Source organism: Electrophorus electricus, chromosome 12 (genome assembly GCF_013358815.1).
Source record: "Electrophorus electricus isolate fEleEle1 chromosome 12, fEleEle1.pri, whole genome shotgun sequence".
NCBI classification, from domain to species: domain Eukaryota; kingdom Metazoa; phylum Chordata; class Actinopteri; order Gymnotiformes; family Gymnotidae; genus Electrophorus; species Electrophorus electricus.
Genome location: NC_049546.1, coordinates 2,257,774 through 2,276,233, shown reverse-complemented (window position 1 = coordinate 2,276,233; position 18,460 = coordinate 2,257,774). Strand labels below are relative to the sequence as shown.

Sequence of the window (18,460 nt, the reverse complement as noted above, 5' to 3'; positions counted from 1 at the left end):
GATTTAAAAAAAAAAAGAAGAAGAAGAAGAAGAAGACACTTATTATTTTAAGAACATTAAAATAATGTATAAAGTAAAATACATGCATCAGAACGGATGTTATAGTTGAAGATTGAACACTGCCGCCATCTAGTGACCCTAAAGAATCCCTTTAACCTCCGCGAAGACTCCGTAAACATCCCGAACGTCATTTCCTGCTACGTTAACGCTGCAAAACACAGGAGGTCTCGAGACTCGGTATTTCACGTGCTAAGCTAGGTCGTTTAGCTCCTTGCGCTGACTCGCGCGCGTTCTCCCTGCGATCGTGTGGGCACGCGCGAAACAAAAGCGCCGCGAGACACCGTCCGTTCCTGCGTCAGCTATGAAGGTGAGTCGACTCGCGCCCGTTCCGTCCGCCTTCGCGAGGCTTGTTTTCGGCACGTCAGTGGCGCTTGACGCAGTGAGGGGGGGAAAGTGCAGCATTGGGGTTGTTTTGTGTGCATAACGTGTTCTGTTGTGGCGTGGGATGTAGCACAGGGCTGTTGCATGGACAGTAAGATCATCTGCACGGGGGGGGGGCGACGACTCTCGTTCATAAACAGCCCGCCTCGCCAGATATGGCATATTCCGCGCATTTTCGCAAGCGCGAACCATGTCGGTAGTTGCGACAATATTGGACCGCCGGCGCTGTTGGCTTGGCCTTTTCCCTTGTCTCTCATGCAGATGCTCCTTTTGCAGTGATGTCCTGTGGGGTTTGTTTTTAAAGATGGCCTGTGTTAACCCCTTGTGTGCACTGTTCAATCGTTTCCCAGGGCCCCATCACTAAGGCTGATGAAATAGAGGAGGACGCTTCACCTGCAGATGTCAGCGACGAGGAACTTCCACCCTACCTGCGTGAAGACCCACCTGAAGGTGTGTGTGTGTGTGTGTGTGTGTGTGTGTGTGAGAGAGAGAGTGAGTGAAAGACAGACAGACAGACAGACAGAGAACGAAATGCTTTCTCCCAGTCTCCTGTCTTCAAGTTTTGTTTTTCGGGAGTTCTTAATTGCCAACTTAACAAAGCATAAACAGTCAGGGCATGATCACGCGGTCACAATTTCATAGAAGGTTCGGTCACTTGACATGTAAAACAGCCGGGCCTCAGAATGCCGCTTTGTGAATCAGGGCTAATAACAGTTGCTTAGTTTGCCTGTGAATACATGCACTCACTCTCTTCATTAGTCTTGTACTGTGTATCTGCTCTCATCTCATCCTTTCCAAAACCTGCAGATTAGACCTATATTATTCCATCTAAGGCCTGCAGTGTGGACTTTGTCAGCCACCCTGTAACCCGTTTAATACGAGTCAGTTTCTATCTATGGTGCAACTGCTGCCTAGATAATGTCTGGGTGGTGGACAATTCACAACACAGCTGTAACACTGACAACACATTGAGTGTGTGTGTGTGTGTGTGTGTGTGTGTGTGTGTGTGTGTGTGTGTGTGTGTGTGTGTGTGTGTGTGTGTGTCCAGCCCACTTCTCATGTTGGAAGCTCACTGTCACAGACTGCCAAAGGCAACAGATGGAATATCAGCTCTGGCTGTACACCTACTGGGTGATTTTAACCAAGTATCTGGGGAGTCTGTTAGATAAGCTCGAAGCATCTACTTACAGAAATAACCCCTACTCTGTGGTACTGTGAGTCACCAGTGTAGAGTCACTCCCTGCAATTTTATGATGTGCTCAGGTTTTTTTTGTAAACTTGTTAATGTACATTGCAGAACTAGCCTTTATTACTCCCAAGCTGCTGTTTATGATTGATAATGACATCTGCACCGATTTAACACTCTCTATAGTTCGCAGTTTCACGTAATTTGCCCCCACAGTACACTGCATTACCACGCCGTAGTCTGCTGTATTCAGATGCTGTAATGGCCCCCTTTGGCCTGCAGAGGGCGCAGACATCGTTCGTCAGGGCTTTCTGGGATGAGTGTTGGCACATTATGTCGTTTGTTAATTATCATGTTTTTGGCCTTTGCGATATTGATCCAGTATTACAAATCGACATTGTTTACTGTGCTGCGAGCCTCTTGCTCAATGCCAGAAATTCCTGCTGTGTGTTCCTGATAAATCACAGGATCCAACAATTTTGTTCAAAATAATCCAGGCGACCCTTTAGCTATGACGCGTGAAGGGTTCACTGGACTCCAATATATTTGAAGGCATATTATGATCACAGTATTTAGCGATATAATCACACTATAGTATTTTTGTTCCCCTTCTCCGGTGCACTTGTCTGGTTTTCTCTTTATGAAGACTAATGCTGACCAAAAATGCCAAAAAATACCTAAGGGGACAAGGGAAAAAGACGTATTAAAGCAGTGGCCACAAGGGGGCAGTGGTCGTCTAAAGAGGCAACGCATGCAAAGCAAAGTGCGTGAACTGCTTAAATGGGGGAAATTGTGGGCTAAGATGCTGCACGTTGATGTCGATTAACTTAGTACTGATCATCATATCAAACACTAAAAGGCAGCTGTGTCAGATTTAACGCGCTTGATATTAACGCTAAATGACGTGTTAGTCGGTAATGTATAAGTGGTGCATTAGGCCTAAGTAATGGTGCATATCTTCCAATTCATGACACCGTGCAGCCTTAATGCCTTAACCTGTATGCATTCACGCCCACGTTGACACAATACGTATATTCCTGTGGAGATAATGCATAAAATGGAATATTATAATTGATCAGCTTATCTTTTCTGTTTAACCTCTCCTTGGGCACCACGGGGCGCCCGATTGCTCTGTCTGAAAGCACCGTGCCTTTGACGCGTCTCCTGATGAAAGGTCCACCCTGTTCCACATTCCCATTGCTCTGGTTCGTTACTGATCATGAAAATGGGCTTTCCTCACGCTCGTGGGCCTTCCGCGTGGCCCTGCTCACGTTTACACAAGCTGTCGGGCTCCCTCCCCTTCTTAACGCGTGCGAGCAGGTGAGCAGGCATGGGGCTTGTGTAAGGCGCACGTTCCTCCTCCAGCCCCTCTAGTGTGGACTAGTGCCCGGCGGTTGTGCAACGCTGCACCAGCTGCTGTTCTCGTATAGTAATGCTGAGTTCGTTTTGGGGTTTTTTTTTTGTGTGATCCTCTGTTGACTATTTAACACCCCCTGGTGCTATGGGTGTACTTGCCGCTGCCGTCGCTGTGTCCACTGTCGAAGAGCATAGATCGTTATGCATATATTTAATTGAATATAAAATGGTGTATTTATTGCATAATGGCTGTTTAATGGAAATTTGGTTGGCAGCCACAGCTGATATCACGCAACTGTTATGTAACGGTGGCATGTTTGAAATTCAGCAGTGATGCTTTAGATGTGTTTGTTTACGAAGCACCTCCAGGGTGTCCTGCTGTATGTCTGTCTGACTGGCTTTGTCTTACAGGGTGACACAGAGCCGCACTGTCTGCGGTTCCTGTGTGGAGATCAGCTCGCTCAGCGCAGACTGCCCTGTCAGTATTGATTAGGGAAGGAAGGGGTACCTTGCTGTTATATTAACCTTTTGTCGCTAGTGCCACAGCTCAGCATGTGCGGGATACAGTTTGGGTTTAAAACGGTTACTTCAGAAACAGGACTTGTTGGGCACTCAGTATCATATGTTGATGATTAAAGAACAATTCCTATTGGCTGTAATTCTGCATTGGTTATTGGTGCATCCATGGTTACTAGATTTGACTGATTTTAGATCAGTCGCGGTGCCACTGGCTGTGTGAATGGAGCAGCAGGCCTCGGGCACAGCCTCTGATCTCAGACCAGGTGGCAGCAGGGCTGCTGTGTTACTGTAGCTGCGTGTGACCACGGGGGGAGAGGACCAGGTCGGCTTCGGAACGCCGTGGGAACAAGACTGTGATGGTGGAGGATGGGGGGTTGGAGTCTTCATCAGGAGGAAGCACAATCCTGCCCCCCCCACCCCCCACCTTACACGGCAGGTGGAATGGAGTCTCAGGTCAGCTGTGCGCACGGGCTACCTGAAGCGTTGCCGCGGTGACCAGGCCTTATGCTATTGTGTCTGTGGAAAATTACAGTGAGCCTAATAAATGGGACACCTTAATGTGGTTCAGTTGGTGCAAGGTTTGCACTTTTACTGTGGTGCAAGGGGCTTCTGAAGCTTTTTTTTTTTTTTTTTGCCCCACATTTACCATTACTAAAGAAAAAGAGAACTTATTTCTGTGGGAAATTATGAAGCTGTATGGTTGTGCTATGCAGGTGCAGCATGTGCAATCGATGTATCTGCACCACTGTTGTGTGTGCCTAAAAATCCATACACTGGACTCACCTCACCGATTGCTGAGCAAGAAGCAGAAATTTCCAAGATTCCTGTGTGCTCACTTCCTGTGACTTCAATGCTGCGGTTTTCCAAACATGCCGATGGACTTGGTGAATTTACCACCCATGTAGCCTCAGTATGTTTTCAGGTGCCTTTTCATGGATGTATCTGTCCAAAAGACACCAACTGCCACTAACACACTGAGTAGGAGTAGTTAACTGACATTTAAATGCTGAATATAGTCTCACAGCTAAAGTTACTTTTGCTGATTCTTCTCCAAAATCTTATATAGATCCGTTGGTCCCCCACTGGTAGATCCGCTGGTTTGGGTTGGAGCAGAGAGGCAGGAGGCTTGCCTTAATAAATGAATTATGCAGGACTAGCAAGCCTCATATTAGCATCAACTGATGTTTTAGTAACATCATTTAACTTGGTAGAAATTTACAGAACAGTTTGGTGAAAAATCATATCGTCATTATTTCATTGTATTTCATTACTTATCCCAAATGTAGTTGGACACAAGCAGACAGTAAAATGTGGCCCACTCTTTAGGTTCTGACCGTGTGTAGCATGAAGTTGGGCCTACCTGTAAAAATGTTCCCAAGCACAGAGACTATCCCACTTTTAAGATCTCGTGCCATTGTTTCTAGTAGTTTGTCACCGTCATGCAGTCTCGGGGCCAGGGCACAGCAAACCGTGCGGTGATTTCAGCACTTTTTTAAACACGCAAACTGGTGAACGTTAACCTTGTTAGCTATGTTGGCATTGTAGTTCCAGTTCAAAAGTAAGGAAGCAAAATTTTGCACACTGAGCCATGTTTTCACGTCTTCGTGTTTTGTCAAGCCTGTTTTTGCCGAGCTGTTCCTTTTGAAGGTCCTCCTTCACCAGCTGCAGTAAACTGATCTTGTTCTGCTCGTGAACTATTAAGTTCCGCTGTCAGAGACGCGACTGGCTGGGCCTTCCGAGAAGGAGGAGGCACATCCAGGAGTTATTAATAGGACACAATGAGGCTTTATTGACTCTTTCTGCCTCAGCCCTGTTTGCTGGGGGCCCTGTGAGCCGTTCCATCATTCTGACACATCCAGTGCACATGGCGGCGTGAGTGTGTAGGTGCGTGCGCGCACGCGTCTGTTTGTGTGTGTGTGTGTGTTTATGTGCGTGTGAGTGAACGCATGTCTGTGTGCGTGAGTGTATGATTTTCTGTGAAACTGACGGATGGGCCGTCAGCTGGGCGCTGGTCCTGGCACGGCGTGTTTGTTTCCTCACAACGCTGGAGGCTGGAGGCTGTGCGGAAGCCCTGTGACAGCCGTGGTGAGGGGTCTGTACCTGCGGACTGGGTTACTGTCAGTGGTTTGATCAGCCGCTGGGACCGCCACGTCCACAGGAACGCTAGCCAAGCGTCTCACTCCCGTTTTCTTTGATGGCCAGGCAGGAGTAGGCTTCCTTCAAACACCTTCCTTTGTAGGGGACAGAAAGTGCAGCCTGTGTGCAGCCGACAGACTCATCTTATTGACGCAGCTTCTGTTAAACCAGGACCAGAGTGGATACATGCACGTTTATACAGGTTGCAATAGTAATGGGAGAATGTCAGAATATGCGCAGTGCACAAGACTATTCTGAGCCTCACGCTGTCACCAAAGGAGGAATTTTGTAGTACATCACTACAGAAAAACAGCACAAACGGCGCTGAGCCCCTCCGCGCGTGTGTCTGGTCCAGTCTGCCCAGTGCTGCTGTGAGGTGAGCCGAGCTGGAGGATTTGGGGAAGTCTGTGTCATTCCCGTGTTTTCTCTCAAACCCAAGGAAACGCACGACTTGCTGCCTATTAGCTGTACTGTCACGCTGAGGTGTCACACACACTCAGGGCCGAGGCTTAGAGCGTGTCAGAGCCGATACCCATCAGCCATACCTACTGTCCGCGCTCTCTGACATGCTGGGGCTCAGAACTGCCTCCCTGAGCTGCCGTGTGCACACGGAGGCTTTGGGAATAGATTCAGGCTGGAGTCCCGAGGATCTGTTTTACCTAAGGATACCCATTAATTTAGTGGAAGGTGCGCGTGCGTGCTTTGGTATTCAGTCAGTGACGGATCTACCTCAGGGAATGAATAGTCTTGACTTGTGAATTATTGAAAGCAAATAACAGACTTTGTATGAGCAGCTATTGTGTTTTATGTTGTTGTTGTTGTCTGTAAACTTGACTTCACCCTTGACTTCCCATCAGAGCAGTGAAAAGCTTTGTTTCTGTGGCTGAACGTCCTCTCTTCAGGCAGCCAGCCATGATGCGTGTAGCGTCTGCTCCTCTGGGAGCGCGGGACGTTGCCCGGAGACAGCACAAGCCGTCTGATCAAACCGTGCAAACGCCGCTCTGCGCCTCCACACGAGGAACGCCGGCACGACACAAACTCCGACCACTCGTAAAATACAACCTGGCCACGCTGAGCGTGATCCAGGGTTTTCGTGTCCAATTACTGCTTATTACCATGGCACACTGCTTGCTGGGCCATCGGAGGGACGGTGGGAATGAGACGGGCTGAGGGAATGCTCTCGTATGGGAATGTTTTCAGAGATGATGACGTCTCTCTCGGTCTCTCAGCTCACCGCACTGGAGCAGAGGAGTGCCTCGCTAGTCATGACACTTTGTCGCTGACCGGCTGCTCCTCACTCTTTCTTCTCATTCCCTCTGTTGCTCCGTCTCTCCTCTCTTCTCCATTTCTCTCTTTCTCTTTCGTTGTGTATTTTTCTCGCTTGCTGTCCTTTCTCTGAGTGTGAATGATGCTTGTGTGTCTGCATGTCTAATAAAGTTTTGTGTGTGTGTGTGTGTCAGGGTGCTGAGGTTTCTGGCTGAGAGTACGCTGTGTGTGTGTGTGTGTGTGTGTGTGTGTGTGTGTGTGTGTGTGTCAGGGTGCTGAGGTTTCTGGCTGAGAGTACGCTGTGTGTGTGTGTGTGTGTCAGGGTGCTGAGGTTTCTGGTTGAGAGTACGCTGTGTGTGTGTGTGTGTGTGTGTGTGTCCCAGGGTGCTGAGGTTTCTGGTCGAGAGTACGCTGTGTGTGTGTGTGTGTGTGTGTGTGTGTGTGTGTCAGGATGCTGAGGTTTCTGGTTGAGAGTACGCTGTGCGATTGGCTGTTTCTTCTCACCGGCATATGACTGGATGGAAAAGTGTGTGTGTGTGTGTGTAAAGTGACCTTGGGTTCCTTGAAAGGTGCTATATAAATATATAAATATAACTTTATTCATTCATTCTCTTCTTTCTTTCTTTTCTCTCTCTCTCTTTCTCAAGGTTCTTTTGCTGACCTTTGCTGTTCTTTTTGCTGACCCCATCTCTCTCTTTCTCCCTCTCTCTCTGTGTCTGTCCCTCTCTCTCTCTCTCTCTCTCCCTCCCTCCCTGAAGGTGTATGTGTCTCTCTCTTATGTCCCGCCCCGTGACCCCCCAGTGTACGGCGAGCTGTTACGAGGTGTTGGGGGGCACATATCCAGGGCTGCTGTGGAGGTTCTTCTCTGGGGCAGTGGGAGCTCAGCGGTTAAGGTACTCGGAAGGTTGCCAGTTCAAGTCCTACCACCCCCTTGTTTCCACTGTTGGGCCCCTGAGCAAGACCCTTAACCCTCAATTGCTCAAGTTGTGTTTAGTCATGATTGTAAGTCTCTTTGGATGGAGGCGTCAGCTACTTGGCTGTTTTTGGAGCTGGTCCATGTTTGTCATTCTGTGCTGTGCTTGCCACACAAACACACACACACACACACACACACACACACACACACACTCACAGCGCGTGAGCGTGTGCGCCTCAATCCCATGGGAAGCCACTGAGATGTAGCAAGCTGTGTGTGTGTGTGTGTGTGGGGAGTGGTTTGTTGTCTTCTAATGAGGAGCAGCAGCATGGCTGGCAGTAGTGGTCAGCTAAACCCATGCCTTTACTCCAGCAACATGTGCACAAACAGGCAATGGAGTGGCGTGTGCGCATTTGCATGTGAGCTTAATGCCAGAAACAGATTGGGTGGCATTAGCATTGTGTAGCTGAGGGGAGCTGATGAGTGGCTGAGATGTGCATGGCCTGCCCGCCCCGCACGTGCACGCAGCCCCGCGGTCAGACCTCCTGGAAGATGAGTGCGCTGTTTCCATCCGGCGTGAGACTCCCGCTCGTCAGCAGGTCGCAGTAGAAAACTCCAGACAAATCTCTACTCTGCAGACACAGCGGCAGCAACGTTGAATTACTGGGCCGTGTGTGGCGGGCGCTAAAGTCCGTCGTCTTTGATGTTTAACTCAGTAGAGATGCTGAGAGTTCGCCACTCGGAGAGATGGGTGTGGATCAGCTCAGTAAAGTGGCTCTGTCCCCAGACCTGCTGGCGTGACTGCTACGTACCTCTCGTTCAATAAGAACATCATATCTATAACAGTTATTGGATAGTTTGCAGTAGGTCTGAATAATATGCGTTAAGATAATATCTAATAAGCAAGTTTAAAAGTTAAACTGCGTTAAGTGTTACAGTAAGCAGTACAGTGAGGGGTTCTTGGGCCAGTTCTTGGGGAAGTCAGAGCGCCCCACTCAGCCTGATTCAGCAGGTTTCCTAGCGCACATGCTACTCGCATGCTAATGCAGGTTCACACCTTACAACTGTCTGTGCACCACTAATATATTTATAAGACAGAAATATTTTAGATTTTGAATAGGTTAATAATGGCGCAAGAGGAGATGCTCCTCGGTGTGTCTGTCGTTCTCTCTGAACCCCCGTGAATGATGCAGGGAACGGCAGGAGGTGGAGAGGTTTTGCTTTCTCCTCTGAAAGTGACGGGTGTCATCCACCCATCACAGCAGGCTCTCGGTGTGCTGCCTGACCACAGGCAGTGTGCATACAGTCTCCCTGATGTCTCTCTCGCTCTCTCTCATGGCCTCTGTCTCGTCGTCATTCTCTCTCTCCCTCGTTCTGTCCCTGCGTGAGCACCTGAAGTTCATGCACTATTGAGAGATTCAGGGCGTGTGTGTGTGTGTGTGTGTGTGTGTGTGTGTGTGTGTGTGTGTGTGTGTGTGTGTGTGTGTGTGTGTGTGTGTGTGTGTGTGTGTGTGTGTGTGTGTGTGTGTGTGTGTGTGTGTCCAAACGGGCAGCACGTAGCTACTCCTCATCTCTTTTTCTCTTTCTCACTCACATCCAGTATATTTTACAGACTATTGACTCTTAATTGCAGTGCAGTAATCTCACATTGAGCATACTGTTTCTGGGTCAGTTTAGGGTGATTTAGAACAGTGTGGATGGGGACAAGCCTGATTCTAGGCCAGCCCCGTTCCTCTCTCATCGCCTGCTTCCGAAAGCCACCAGAATAAAATCGGCCACGCTTGTGCCTTGACCCAGACGCTAAAGTCTAACGTGCGCGAAGCTGGAGAGAGTTTGAGAAATGGTTTCATTCTGCAAGTTTGAGAACAATTGAGCCACATCTCTGGGAGCAGCGAGGGATACGCGTGTGTTGGCTGTGGAGTTCACAGGGCCTTAAGCACACGCACGAAACTGAGCTGGAACAGGGAAATAAAAGCGCTCGTAGAAAAATGCCTCCTGTGCTCTGCCGACACGGCACCTTCCCGCAGTTCTCCTTTGGTTTGTTTACTTTTACGCTTTGGTTTGTTTACTTTTACGCTTTGGTTTGTTTACCTTGCTGAATTTTAAATAGATGCTGTGATGCAGTGTAAGCAAAAAGGTCATCTGTTCTGAATGTTGAGAGCCTCGCGGGATTTCAAGCTGGTGTTTTGGCTCCGACCTTCCAACTTCTCCAGCCTCTCTCCTCAGGGACACCCTGATTCAAATCCTCCCCCGCCGAGGGTCTGCGGTGTTAACTGCGGCGCATAGAGGTGACTTGTAGTGTTTTGACGGAGGCTGTTGATGTTGGCCCACGGACATCCCGAGAGCCTCAGCCACGCTGCCGTGACTCGTATCAGCCTTTCCGTGATTTTCTCTTTGTCTCCCTCTGGGCGTCTGGGGCTGAGTTTGCTGCCGGGGGAGGGACGTAGCCTTCACGCCTCCTCGCACGCCTCCTCGCAAGCCTCCTCGCACGTCTGTGTAATCGGACCTGTTGCTACCTGGGGGGGAGAAACCCCCCGCGTTGGGTACCATGGCCGCGTGTCGGAGTTCTGCGTGTTCTACCCGCCTCCCCTGGAATAGGTCAGCGGCGAACTGGCTAGGAGCGCCTCAGGCAAACGCTGACCTTTCCATTAAGTGTCTCCCCACCGGTTCCTTCTCCTGTGTCTGAGCCTGCGCTCGCGACTGCCGTAATCTCCCGGACCCGTTCCTAATCGCTGCTTCGTTTGGCCTAGGTTTTCCTTTCGCCCACTTTCTCGGGGCGGACGGGGCCAAGGATTGAGGCGTTTCGCTTGCATGGGGAGTAGGTAGCTCCTGCCGCTGCCAGGACAGTAGGCTGCTTCTGGAGGCCTGGAACAAAGGAGCCGTTGTGAGATGCCTGTCCCTCCAGACCTTCTCCTGCCCCGTACGTCCCTGAGCTGCTGAATAGACTTGTGATGGTTTTGTATTTTATTTATTTAGATTTTTTTAGATCGGATATCTTCCTGCAGCCAGCCTTCTGACTTGGCTCTCACCATCAGACGTCGTCATTAAAGGGTCATTAAACGGGTTCTCGTGTCTCCTGGGGGGGATCCCCAGTGAAGTCATTGTGTAGCAGTGCACAAACGCGCTCTATAGCTTCGGTTCGGGTTCGGGTCCCAGTTGTGCGGTGCGACTAGCTGAGGATGACCCGGGCACTGCTGCTGGGGACCAAGGAGCGTTGGCTTGACGCCGCTGGCGGAGTTGGGGTTTGAGGAGACGGAGTGGCCTGTCGGGGCGGCCTGTGGTGTGAACATACGCGGCAACAAACGCAGTGGTCCATTAGTGTCCCAAACGTCGAGCAGAACGCGGCCTCTTCCCGCCTCTGTGTCGCAGGAGGCCTCGTTTTCGCTCTGACCCCACGCTGCGTCTCGCCCCGGGCTTCTCCGCCGTCTCGGGGGCGCGGATTAAAAATAGCGTCTCCAGCAGGGACGCGGTTGACACAGTTCCTGCTCGTGAGTGTGGAGGATTTAACCCCACTGAGGATTCGCGTCGCTGGGGAAGAACTGATCCTGCTCTCTCCTCCTTCGGCTGCCTCTCTCTCCCTCTGTTTTCCTTTTTCCTCTTTCTTTCACTCACATCTCTCATTAATTCTCATCTTCACCACCCGTTTTGCTGTTTTGCTGTTATCCCCCCCCCCCCCACACACACACTCTCTCCATCCTCCTGTATGTTGTAAATCTCAGTGCCAGGTGAGGAGTACAATATTTTGCCCATTAGTCCTCTGCACTCACTAGAGATGATGTGGGGTTTGAGATTGTCGTAAATCCAGTGGCCGAACGCACTTCTGGGGCGCGCTGGCTGACTGCCTCTCACGCAGGAGCTCACTGGTGGGTGATTGCTTAGGAACAGACGCACCTCGGCTTTCCTAATTTAAATCAAACGTGCTTTCAGTACTGGAAGAAATGGCAGCAAAAATTAGTATGTGCTTGGTTAAAATGTGTAAATATCCCTGTCGGTGACGGTAGTGGCGACCAGTCTGGAACGTCTCATCCAACTGCAGGAACCTGTGTTGAGATCTCACCTTTGAGCCTGCCGAGCGGACGTCTCTGGTAAAGATGTTTCATCGTGGATCTGGTGTGCCTTTTAACACCTGAACATAATAAGTGACTGGAGGAGACATCTCATCTCATTTCATCTCCTCTCCTGCACAGTAATCGCCCACCTCCTCTTCGCTACGGACCCTTTCCCTGCATCACCCCTGCCCTTGTGTTTCCCACGCTCCTGACGTGTGTTTCACGTCTCTCTCTCCCAGCTCACGGCATTCCTCCGCGCAGGGCGTGCGGTGTTCGCGGCGGCATCCGTACGCTGTCTGCGTCGAGTGCAGCCCGCGTCCTTTCCACAGCCTGGTCACGTCCCCACGGTTACCTCTGACCCGGCTCCGGGCCGGTCCTGTGGGTCTGCATGCACACGACGCGGGAAACACCATGGCGGCCTTGCTCGTTTTGTGGAGTTTGTGCAAGAACTCAGGTTGGTTGCTACGTGACCTTGTGGAGCCGTCGTGGCACAACCCCGTTCACTCAAACGCATCGTCTGGCTGGATGCGGTTGGCAGCATCAGATGTGCAGCATGGGTGTGGATAGCATATTCTCTCTCTCTCTGCTCAACGAAACCTAATCAGGCTGTAACACTCTAGACCTGTAAGATCACTAAAGACCGAGCTCCTAGCAGAGTACACAGGTGTGGAAGGCACAGGTGTGTCCAGATTCCACAGGTACTCTGTTCCCTGGAGGCAGGGGAGGGTCTGGGTATTTCTCGGAGACATGCAGTCTAAATTTACGTCTAAATGGAGCACACACAGTACAGACAGGTGCGCACTGATTAACCCGAACGTCCAGTTACGTGATTTAAATCCATCTTCTGTGGTCCAATGACGAGGCCCATTTGAGTCTATGTTGTGGATTCACTAATGATGATGATTATTATTATAGATGTTATTTAGTAATGATTTAAACTGCATTTTAAATGTTTATTTGTTCCTCATGTTTGACTTGTATTGGCTGTAATGGAACCTGAGAAGGTGAGTAGGAACTTGCTCGCTCATCACCCTTCGTCTCTGCTGATTTGAACACTCGAGCACTTTAATCCACAGGTCTCATTTCCCCGTGCAACTGATGCTAACCTCCCGAGACTGGGAGTTCCTACACCTCGGCCCATGTTCCTAGATGAAAAAAATATCCAGTGGAATATCTTAACCTTTTCATGGGAGCGTTCAAATGTCACGCTTCTGTAGTCTGAATTTGAGAGAAGAGTGACATTTTCCGCTTTGCTGCAGAATTGCATCGATCTTTTAAGGCTCCTGTCAGAACCAGCAAATTGGTCACTCTGGGCCATGAGGCAAGTGCTCAGGTGTTCAGCTGTCTGGAACACACGTCCACTCGCTGGTCTGCTCATATGCAGTAGTTTAGTAGTACAGGCCTCTGTGTGTCCCCTCTACTCACTGACTGTGTTTCTTGTTTTTAAAGCACTTTATGTTAATGTGGATAAATACATGCTCCCCTGTATGTGTTAGTCAAACTTTCTATTTGCCTCTGACATGCTCTAGTTTTGTTTCTCTTTATTTCTGTCTCTCTCTTTATTTTTTGCTGGTTTTCTCCCTAACCCCCCCCCCCCCCCCCCCCCTCTCTCTCTCTCTCTCTCTCTCTCTCTCTCTCTCTCTCTCTCTCTCTCTCTCTCTCTCTCTCTCTCTCTGATTGCTATACTCTGCTTTCTTTATGACCTGGTGCCGCAGGCCACTAATAAGTAATCAGGTAGGTGAGATTAAAGGACCTCTCTCTGCAAAACCTAATCAGCATGGACCACTCTAGACCGTAGACTTGACGGTGAGAACAGATCTCTAGCCTGGGCTCCTCGTAGAGCGGGTGCCCAGATCCACCATCAACCTGGGAAGTGTGCCCACGCCTAGTGGCACCTCACATCCTGTCAGTGGCCATAACGCTAATTATGCCTTTGGTTCCGCAATTGTGCCATGGCACAGATTCCTTCCGACTTCACGTTTAGTTCCTGTGTGCTTGGCAGCGAGCAGTACCGCAGTATTCGACAGAAGATAAATGTCCATTTTCAGCTTTTTTCCTTAATAGCGCATGCTCCTGGTTTAAACCTCTATTCTCTATTCCGAGCTTTTAACAGCACACAGGCACCCTGTGGCTGACATTAGTGAAACGCATAATTACTGCTCGTCAGGGCCCAGGTCCTCAGAGCTTGCTGTTAATTGCATGGTGCATCCAGCACAGGTGGAGAAGTGAGATTTACCCTAGCTGTTGGCACCACCCCAGTTGAGCCCTGTCCCGTAATGAGGAGTGAGGGAGCGCGAGACCCAGCGGCTGTGGACTGGACGTTACCCAGCATCCTCTGGGGACACTGCGGCATCTTACAGCCTGTAGGAAGCAAACATCACGTGTTATAAGGGAAAAAGCTTGCATTTCCATCTGCTGAGTCAGAGTAGAATCTAGAGGAAAGATATTTAGCGAGGTGTTTTTGCACGCACGGAGAGATTATGTTGACAATCAGTGAACGGTATATTTGGGCTAAACTGATATGTCACGTTAACCTTACAGTTATGTTGCCACTCCTGGACATCGCCATCACGTCTGAGTACTCTTGCCTATCACCGGTAACGGAGAGCACCCGCCTGGCACTTTCACAATCGCAGGGCGTTTAGTGGGCATCACCACTACCGGAGGTCATCTGTCAGGCATCACTGCTGATGCATGGCATGTTTTGTTGGTGCGCACTAGCTCAGGGAGGAATAAAGAGGATTTTTGGGGTCCGAAGGGCTCGAGGATCACTGACGTGATTCCAGAAGACAGTTTTCTGATCCTCTCATTCATCAGACAACAAGGTGTAGTTATTCTCAGGCCCCCTTTGGTAGATCAGTAACACACACACACACACACACACCCCTCCTTCAGTTCTTTGGTCATATCGATCGTGTGCAAAGATGCAGGTTTGTTTACGGGCGACGGCGTCATCATGTTTTGGCGAGGGTTGGCAGAAGATGTACTGCTTCCAGGTGAGCTTAAGAGACTGACACGACGCTCACGTGGGTTGGGAGGTGTGTGGTTGCATCTCCTCTGCCTATTAGCAACCATATAAGGGCTGACGGTTTGAGCCTGTGGTCTGACCCAAATCCCACCGGTGTTTGGTTTTGGCAGAAGCAGCACATGGCAGGGGGATTATTGGTCTGGTCATGACATCATAAGCCCCTCGCTGACCTAGTAGAGGCAGACGGAAATAATTAAATCAACTCATCTTACACATTTCTGTTCTTTGGTGCATCTTATAATATGACCAAGTTTGATTTGAGTACTTTGTGTGTAACTCTGGGTTACTTTAACATAGCTCGGAAGGGAATGGGACACACAAATGATTCCATGTCCCCATGATTGATCCAGCAGACCACAGGCCGAAGTACTGAAGCTGTAACTCAATTGTGGTTGAGAAACTGACCTCCGAACAGGACTCAGATTCCAGCACACTCGTTTAGCATTACGTGTGTGATGCTGAACCCTGTGCTGTATGTCAGACCTGTCTGCTCGAGAGGGTCTAAATCAGGACTCAGGGGGGGTCTGCTACTCACCGTGTACGCAGTGTCGTTTTACCCAGCTCTCCCCATAAGCAGTTCCTACAGAACAGCCTGAAGCGTGTGAATGTGTAATTATGGGTAACAGATGCTGCGCGTCTCTAAGCGTGCGGTACCCACTCCGCTAACGGCATCCTTTTCTAGTGGACATGTCTTCCAGACTTTCAGCAAGCCGTTAAATACTGCAGCATGTCAAGACTCAGAAAGCTGTTGTCATGTCCTCGAGCGAAGTTCTTAATCTCGTGTTCTTGGGTTCGCGTCTCAAGCTGGCCGGCGCAGGCCTGGCAGCTTTACGTCCTCCTCTCGTGCAGATGCTACGTTTAAATTACAAAACAGGAAGTGGAGAGAAGGATTTTGCACGGCTGCCCTTTGCCTCCCTTCACATTTTCTCAGTTTTGGCAGACAGACGAGTCCTTGTTCAGAGCGCCGCTGGGTCGCTGCTACAGAACAAGACAGCAGAGTCTGTTTTAGCTGCATCACCTGGACTCCAGGCCTCAGCTAGCTAGCTGGACACGTTAATGTGCCATCTTTTAACTCACTCTATCTACTCGTGACCAGATCTGACTCGTTACTCAGAATATGACGGCTGGATGCTGACGTAAAGTGCTGTCAGTATTTGTGTCATGGGTCGAGTTGAAAAATTACAAAGGAATTGCAATTTTGAATTGAGTTCAAAATTGGTGGAATTCAGTTTTAAAGGTAATTCTGAATCTAACTTGTATACTGAAATGGTGGTCCAATTGAGTTTCATGATGTTATAGTTGCATATTATAGATGCCTTTTATAGATATTGTCTAAACAAAAAGGTCTATGAAATAAAAACGCATTGAAGTCTACTACAGGATAATCTCTCTGAAAGACAGATGAAGGGTAGTTGAAGAGAGGCAGTGCAGGAAAATAGTGGAGGCACTTCAAGAACTTTCATGTTCTCTTTGTAATTCTTAGCACCAGCTTCAGGATTCATTGAAAATGTACCTTTTATCTCTTTCAGATCTGGAGAAGGATCATGCCAAAAGCGAGGGGGGCGTGGTCTGGAGAGTGACGGGTGGGCTCTTCAACCTAACCAGAGGAGCCGTGGGCGCCACCCTCGGGGGTGTGGCTTGGGTGGGCAGCAAAAGTTTCGAGTTGACCAAAACTGCAGTGACGACCGTTCCGGCAGCCGGCGTGGGATTGGTCAAGGGCAGTGTTTCCATGGTTACAGGAGGGGTGGGGGCAGTAGGATCAGCGGTGGTTAGTAAAGTTACGCCAAAGAAAAAGGACAAGTCAGATTAGGTTTGCTAATGGCACACTGCTCCCGTCCACGCGGGTGTGTTCACTCTCTTGGGTGCAGGCTTTTTGGAACGCTAAGAGACGTGGTTATAGTGCCGGTGTCTGGCAGAAGTTGCCCTCTTGCACTAGATCAGGGCCAGCGTAAACCACCCTTCGCCTGGTAGCACTAGAAGAGGGACCGCAAAATGCATCTTGGAGCGGAGCAAGGGGGCAGCTTCTGCTGGTGTAGGTTTCACAGCTGGGATCTCATGCTTTTTGTTTGACTAATAGTTTGTGTGCGTGTGTTTTTTAGTTTTTTGTCTTTCGGTTTGTTTGTGTAACAGTTGGGAGGGCAGGACTCCATCTGTATGCTTGACCTGGACGAGAGACCTACCATAGCTCCACGTTGAAAGCACACCTTCATTAAGAAGATGCAAATATATCAGAAATTGGACCAGCCAGTGTGAAACTGCTTAAGTATTAGACCCTATGAGTTCATAGTTGTTCAAGTGGCTGGACTGCAGTGATTCTCAGCCCATTGTAGTTCCTGGCTTCTCTCCTCTAACACGCCTGCATCGACTGCTTGTCTTGTCATGAGCTGAATCACTAGGGAAACCACACAGTCACGCACTGAGCTTTCCTGCCTAACCCTACAGAAAGCGACAGTTGCTCCAAACCCATGTCACATTTAAACTGTCATTCATTCCACTCCAGTCCTTGGATTACGTCATCAGACTGGTCTTCACACTGAGTGAGGGGGTGTTATGGAGACGGGGTTCATTTCACATGCTGCAGTCTCTGAGCCACTCGAGACGAATGCGCTTTGATTCCCAGAGATGGAGTTCCATTTCCTATTCCTTTAGCCATCACAGTTAGCATTGTGGCTCCATGAGGTCTAGAACTGCCGCTCGGCCCAAAATGTTCTTCTGTTGTTCTTCTGTTGGCGTGAAAAGGAAATCACACTCTCTCATCCAACGCCTACAGTGAAAGTTCTGTTGAGATTATTCATTTAACGTCTCTTTATTGGTCTGCTGGGCTTAGACTTGCTCCAAGCAGCTGACCGATCCATAATGCAGGTCAACAGAACCTGCCGTCAAATTTGCTCACAGCCAGAGTTCAGCCATGAACTGTCTGCTGCATTTAAATGTATATTCACGTGCCTCCATTTTCCATGAGGGCTTGGGGAATTAGACTGCGTGGTCCTAAGTGTGCCATGTACCCTTCACTAATGTATTCTTTTCCTCTCACATTCTCTGCTGTTTACATCTCATATAGAGGTCTGAATTATAACACCAAAAGATGTGCACATAAAATTTTACCTGAGTGTATTCCATTTTTCTCTCTCTTCCCTTTGATTTAACTGCTTTGTGTGCATTTGTTGGGTTCTTTTTATTATTATTGTTGTTTTTACAGTTGGTATTCTTCAATGCAGACAGTTCCTAGCTTGGCATGGTGTCCTTGAATGCTGGTATGTTGCATGCTGTCATGTAGTTTTCTCCACATGCTGTGCTTTTAAATTATGTATGTTATTTTTATCCATCTTCATGACCGTAGTGGGTGATCTGTTGTCTTGGAGACTCTGTTACTATAAACTGGACTTTGAAAAAAGAAAAAAAAAAGTAGATTTTTGCTCTATTATAGAACTATTTTTGCTAAATTGATGCTGTATTCTACAATTAAAGCAATTCTGTATTTTAGAAATGTGTCTTGGGTTTTTTTTTCTATTATATTTCGGTCTTATTCATCCTTTATAATCTGTACAAGTTAGCTAAGATGA

At 48.9% G+C, this 18,460-nt stretch overlaps 1 protein-coding gene across 1 annotated transcript; it reads left to right on the top strand.

Annotated features, from left to right (window-relative positions):
• The first annotated feature begins 177 nt into the window (after nucleotides 1–177).
• zgc:101566 (uncharacterized protein LOC449823 homolog) lies at nucleotides 178–18,380 on the top strand. Its single transcript, XM_027017188.2, has 3 exons — nucleotides 178–367; nucleotides 792–891; nucleotides 16,427–18,380. The coding sequence occupies exons 1-3, from the start codon at nucleotides 362–364 to the stop codon at nucleotides 16,705–16,707; spliced, it is 387 nt and encodes a 128-aa protein (XP_026872989.2). The 5' UTR covers nucleotides 178–361; the 3' UTR covers nucleotides 16,708–18,380.
• The last annotated feature ends 80 nt before the right edge of the window (nucleotides 18,381–18,460 follow it).